The following is a 6,973-nucleotide window of genomic DNA, read 5'->3' as shown; positions in this document are numbered from 1 at the left end:
GAAAAGATTTTAGATTTTAGTTGAGAAGCCCTAGTATGGAAACCCTCAAGTTTGGAGGAATTGGATGAAAACCTAGTTTCATTCTTGAAGCAGTTTCAATTAGCATTCGCGGTTGCATTGTATTGATGATCTCAGATTTTGAATGGTTTATTAGAGATTTCATAGGGGGGTTGACAGTAAGTTTGATAAATTTATGAAGTCCTTTTAAGAGACAAATTTGCAGGTTGGAGATTAATACTGGTTTTTTCTCTATTTATTCCATGAGCATTATATTGCCTCTGGTAATGATATACTTTCAATATGAATGAATCGATTCATAAAGTCTAATGATGAATAAAAAGATTTAATATTTAATTTGAGCATATGGAATATTTTTAATGCCTTGGCAAGAGTTTGTGAAGTTCTAAATATGTTACTTGATTATATTATAAGTCTAAGGCTTTTGTTTGAGGCATGAGATTTATATATATTTTTGGTTCTTTATTAATACATTAGAATCACACCTAGTATTTGGCATTGAAATTACTTATGGTTTGACATGGTGAGAAAGTTTTAATAATGTGGAATTTATTCAAGTATTATCTCTTTTTAGCTCTACAACATCTTGAAATATGTTTATTCCATCTTGTGCATAGATACCAACCCAAATAGTGAATTAACCATGTTGATGTTGTGCTATAGTAATTTTATGTGGGCCACATTAAGAGTACACTTGATGATACTTATATATTCAATCAAAATGGTATGCACCCCAACAAATATAGACCGTGCAATAGTACTCCCTTTCTTGTCGTAAACCAACAAGTTCAACTGTCAACCCATGATAATTCAATCTATAATAGTCCATTACAAGAAGTAAAGACTCAATGATTTTGGGTGGGTCAATAGACAATTCAATTGGCTCCACCTCATAGGACCACAAACAACACCTTAATCCCACATCCCATTGGTTTCATCAACAACTAGATGTCACCTCATCATCCAACTCAAAGAGTGGATTTTAGAAAGTCAAATTAGCACTCATAACAAACAATGGGCTATCAATAAACTTAAAAGTTATTACCACTTTCTAATTCAAACCAACCATCCTAACGTCCAAAATTTGAACATGTCAAATTAGGACTCTACTTGAAGCTAAAGTCTTCTTGGATTTATTCAAGATCTTCAATCACCTACTTGAGTTCCTTTGCCCTTTCTTTCTTTTCCTACTTCGTGAACGGTTCAATAACAACAAGCTAATATGTCTGCAATATTCTTAGCTTCAATTTATAATGTACTATTTAATTTTATTTATCAATTGGACCACATATGTGATTGAGTGTCCAAGCCTCTTGACATGTGAAACATCACTTCTCTTTTTACTCCTATCTATTTTTGTGGGATCTTGTATGTTGTAAACCAAAAGAAATCACTTCCTATTTTGTCAGCTGGTTTTTAAGCTTCTCAATTTTTTACTCTACTAATTTTTATGAGAACCTATGAGCTATATGTGAGACATCTTGTTCCTTTCTAAAAATGGCCAAAAATTAAAATTGTACCTTCTTAGAGATATCATCATCTTCATTTGAAATCAAGCAAAAAATAGTTAACATGGATGCCTTAACATTTTATGCATGATGTTTTTTTATTTTGGTAAAGAATCATTGGAACATTCAAATAATTAAATTATTGCACTTGAGATCAATAAAAATTAAAAAATGATCTCACCTTATCCATAACTTTCAAACTTTGAGCCCTCTTATCAAAAGAAGGGCTTCTGGTACCACACAACCCATGAAATCCTTTAATAATAATCTATAAAATCATCATCACTATATCATTATTATATAGTGTTATATGAATTGTAATTCTTAAGAACTCATTGAGACAAGAGGCAACTTCAAGTCTTAATCCTCATGAGGATGTTCCATAAGCTTCTGTTGGACCAATTCAACATCCTGCAATATAATTGTTCTACCTTAGACAAACATAATTCCAATTACATCAGCTTGATAAGAAAATTATCTAGAAATTGGAGACTCCAACTTTATTCCAATCATTAAGAGCCAAATTTCCACTTTTCTTTCTATAATTTCCTAGGTTGAATACACTTCATCAAATCACTGAAATATTTTGATAAGTGACCCACAATCTAATTTTCTTTAGATGCAATAATATACCAAGTTTGAATGTTTTCCAAAATGTCATGCAACTCAAGAAACTTTAATAGATGGTAGTCTCCCAATAGGTTGGCAAGACCGCTAGCTCTAATACCTATGTAAGATACCACCTCAGATGTAGCAACTCTTTTTTTATAATTTTCCCCAATTTTAGAGAATTGTCATTAAGACAAATATTTTGCATGCATTTTATAGAAGAGTTTTCATATTGAGGTATTTGGTGATATTTTGTTGATTAGAAAGCAACATATATGTTGTTAGTGAACTTATTTCATGAGTACTTTATTTTGATATGTTTGTCTCCATATTTGTAACATATTGTATCATTTAGTAAAAAAAATCATATTTTCTAGTTCATGTTGTATCATTCAGTATGTTTGTTAGAAAGAAAGGTGTCACTCTAATGGATTACAAGCAAGTCTAGAATAAGACTGCCTAACTATATTTTCTACTGATATCCTATCTCATAAGGAGGAAATTGAGGATGAACTCTTGGTTTAGGTGTAGGAGAGGTTATAGTCAGGCAAAGGGAAGCAATTCTCCTTCAATCTCAATGGAAGATTAATGCATTTACATGCTTTTATATTGCCATCTGAATGACTCTATTTTTTGGGTGTTTTTTAAATTAGTTTTTGGGTGCTACGAGGCTCCATTTTTTAGTGCCATAGGATGTAATCATAGAATATGGCTGTTAAGGAATTCTATTTGGCTAATGTGAAGATTGTGGACAGGTTTACCACAAGCTAGGTATACATAGTTATTGAATCTTTTTATGCAGTTTTATTTCTCTTCATATGTAATTCTCTGTGTCTGGAATATGATAGGGTATGAGATGCCATCATATGGCTACAAGGAATATTTCTACTCTATTAGTGTTTTTTAGTGTGTATATTATAGTGTATTTGGATATTTTTATAAAAAATTAATATATATGCAATAATAATTTATCTATGTAATCTAGCAATTGTAGCTACAAATACTCATAGTTAATAGAGGATTTAATGCTATTAGAATATTGCATATTTTATATATAGTTTTGAAACATAATTTGCATGGAACTCATTTAATGTTGGTTTTGTTAATTGAACGTGATAGGCCTAGACATTATATACATCTAAACAAGGTGTTTTTGCTTGATCTATTAGGTCAGGAAAGCTAAGTTAAATATTACTCATAAATCTTGAATGCAACTTCTAGGAAGTTAATTCTAATTGATTGATGGGCATGGATCACTTGATAGTGTAGTGTAGTCGATTGCTTACAAATACAATTTCACACTCACTTTGGACCCATTTTGGACGTTATGTTCAGTTCATGTATGATTGTGCTTAGTTTCAGGAATGTTTTTGAATACTAGGTGCAATCTGCTACTCATGAGCGTTGTTCTCGTCTAAATTTTCCGCGGTTTGAGTTGTTGTTGGATAGTAGCTCTTGTGTCTCAAAAATTTGTTCGAATCGCTCTATGAGTCCTTCAAAGGTGAAATCTAAATTCCATGAGGCATTTTGATAGTTTGATACTATCCCATAAGTTTTATAAATAGCAACGTTTTAAAATACTCATATACATCTTGTGTATTTTTTAATTGTACTTCCAATAAGGTAAATGATTTATTTCTTCGTCCAACCTTTACTTTTATGGTTCTTACTTCAAGTGGAGCTTGATACTCATTTTGCACAAAAAATAGACATTATAGTATGTAATATTTAAAGGGGAGGAGGATAGTGAATAGATCATTGTTTTATTTCTATACATCCTACAATTTGCTACTCAAACACTAGCTTATTTCTATTTTAGGCTAACTTTTATGTATAAAAATCTGATTCGTTCTTAAATTTTTTATCCTACTAGAATTGAAACTTTTAGGGTCCTATTTCCAAAAGTCCTGTATGATCTCTAGGTTGAATTACGTTAACTTGAATCTTAGGAGGTTCAAGATTTGCTTCCCATTTTTTTTATTGTACTCCCATCCAAATAGAAGTGGATCTAAAATAAAGAACGTTTCCTTTTTAAAAACTCCATACATATTGAGTAATATTGCTAAGTTATTGAAAAAATTCTATGGATAACAATCTATCTATGAGAAATTTGGTAAGCCGAAAGGGTTACTCATAATTGTGCAATATTATCATTGTATGTTGTTGTCTAAGGAACAAGTCCAAAAAACTAAAAAGTATTAGTAGATTTTGGAGATTGCATGTGTCCAAACCGAATCTATGGTCATCTTTAGCAAGTCCATGAAATTTCGTATGTAGGCTGATTGCAAAAATACAAGGCAAAAAGTGGCATTTTAATAAATGATTAAATATATAAGAAAGAAAGAGTACTTAAGAAATTATTGTCCAATAAAATTGACTATTTGATATTGTATTATAGTTTCCTTGGATTATACATAATTGATTTCAAGGATTTGGTATTCAGCTCATATAAAGCTCCTAACTTAAAATCATACACTTGTCATTCACGATTTAATCAAAAAATGAAATCAAGAATAAAAAATGCATCCTTTATATTTTGTTGATAGTTGATAAGATTGATTGGTAAAGAAGGAAGCTCAATATTTTCACCATCACAATTTAGTTCCTTATCAAGAAAGCTAACTTGATTCTTTGTAGTCCCTTATGTCTTCTTCAAGCTCTCATAAATTAAATGCAATGCCTCCCCATCATGGGGAAGTTGCGGCATTACCATAGTAGCCTCCACAATAATTGTCACATCCCTAGACAATCATTGTTTTAGAATTATAACGTGTTGGATGTATACTTGTATAATCTTAAAGTATGGGTGCAATTGAGCGACAATAAAATGTGCTAGTGTAGAGCTATATACCTAGAAACCAAATATTTGGTAATCTCATAATTATAGATAATATGGCATGCATACATGCAATCCTCAACTAAAGTTTTCTATGACAATCAAAAGCTAATTTGTATCATCCACAGCTATGAACTCCTGCATAGTTGATTTCATTTCACGCTAAAGGTTAAGCTTTGAAGTTAAATTAATTCAATAATGAATGCGACAACATGTTAAATATATACATCCAGATAAAAAGAATAATTCAATAACCAACACAGTTGTGGTGACATTGCGGCGCAGAACGTTGGACGTTGATGTCATCTGGAGTTGAGTGAGACATGAATTATTCCTCTTCTGATGGCTGCGTCCATTTGCCATCTGGACCTTTAACGAGGCCCTTGTTCTGTTCCTGCCACCATTTTGGAGGAATTTCATATTTCTCGCGCAATAAATCACAGCTCTTATTAACCAGAGCATGATCTCTTCCACTCCAAGAAAACGGCTGCTTACTTCCAACGTACCCGTCCAGTAAATGCAAGTAAAGCTCTAAATTATGAAAGTAGGCAAGATTATGGGTGTGCTGAATGAATGGAGAATTGTTGTGTAAAGGAAGCTCGACGCCAACATGAAAGTATGTCCACGGAAGCCAATGCAGCAATTTCCTGAGGCATCCCACGTTCTCGTTCATACAAACTCCGGGCACTTTGGGAACCAGGTCACGCTTGTTCACAAACCTCAGCACTTTCACTCCAATCTCCTCCACCCGTTTAGCAAACGCAAGATTTCCCACCCGGGGAGAGGCAAAAGCGAAGACGGTGACGGGAATTTGATGAAAATTATGCTTGGTGCAAAGCATTTGTTTGATATCATAAGCGCTCAAGGTTGCAAGAGCAGCTCCTAAGCTGTGTCCCGTAAATGTTATGCTTAAATTGTCCATCTCTTTTTCATAAACTTGAATCAATCGTTCTATCTCTGAGACAACCAAATCTCTGGTGCTGATGTTCACAGTGGCTCCTGCAGCGCCTTGACGGTGACGGACAGTTGAAGTATAGCAGCTCAGGAATCCTCTCTCAATTAGTACTCCATCCGCGAAATGATGCTCTTGGTTTTTGCCTGTCCTCTTGCATCTATAGGATAATCTTGTAGGTACAAGAATATCTCTCAGGTCTTCTATCCATTCTTCAGCAGTCTGAGTTCCTCTCCATGCAATCACTATGTCTCGTCGTCCAAGCCTTCTTATCTCATTTGGATCCGTGCAAACTGCAATAAAACCCAACCAAACACCTTGGTCTTTTGGTTTCTCACCAAAAACTTGATTTAACAGATTAGTATTGGCGTAAACATATTTAGTGACTTGGTAGCCACTTTCAGACATGCCCATCTTATTGAACAGATCTCTTTTACTGTGATAACATGTGCCGTAGTTTTTGGAGTAGCTTTTGCCATCAAATGCCTTGTAACAAAGCTGTGCCAAATTCCCATATCTGAGAGCTTCAGCTTTCAAATTGGGCACCATGGGATCAAGCAAACCATTCCAATTATGGGCACCTTGTATATCTCTCCATACGTCACATAGCTGAGGCTGCGTTGAGTTAGTTTGGGAACTGGGTAATAATACAGCATTATCTTCAAGCTGGGGCAATGGAAATACGGCCATTGATTGACTTATAGAAATTAAGGAATCAATCAAATAATTGTGTCTGATTTCTGGGATGTCAAACAATGATCGGCCAGACAAAGCGTTCGAGGATGAATACAAGGTTTAAGACGAGCACCTTATAAATAGAAAATCACGCACTACAATAGCAGACAATCACGCACTACAATAGCAGACAAAGTAGAATTTCAATCTTCCAACCTGAACTTCTTCTTGTTGACGAGAATTGGGCATATAAGGCTTTGACTTCCCTTGTTCTTCCCGCGTTGTTGTTTTCAAACCTAACGTTCAGACACTAGATTAATACTACAGTATTTATTCAAAGACTATAATCAGAAGGTGTCAAGCTCCCCCACACAG

General features: G+C 33.9%; 1 protein-coding gene across 1 annotated transcript; it reads right to left on the bottom strand.

Moving 5' to 3' along the window:
• Nucleotides 1–5,299: 5,299 nt before the first annotated feature.
• Nucleotides 5,300–6,613, bottom strand: LOC131079658 (phospholipase A1-Igamma1, chloroplastic-like). Its single transcript, XM_058017666.2, has one exon. The coding sequence runs from the start codon at nt 6,611–6,613 to the stop codon at nt 5,300–5,302; it is 1,314 nt and encodes a 437-aa protein (XP_057873649.2).
• Between the last annotated feature and the right edge of the window lie 360 nt (nt 6,614–6,973).

The sequence above is a fragment of the Cryptomeria japonica genome, chromosome 10, assembly GCF_030272615.1.
Source record: "Cryptomeria japonica chromosome 10, Sugi_1.0, whole genome shotgun sequence".
Lineage (NCBI taxonomy): Eukaryota > Viridiplantae > Streptophyta > Pinopsida > Cupressales > Cupressaceae > Cryptomeria > Cryptomeria japonica.
The sequence above is the reverse complement of the archived record's forward strand: the minus strand, read 5'-3'. Positions and strand labels throughout refer to the sequence as shown.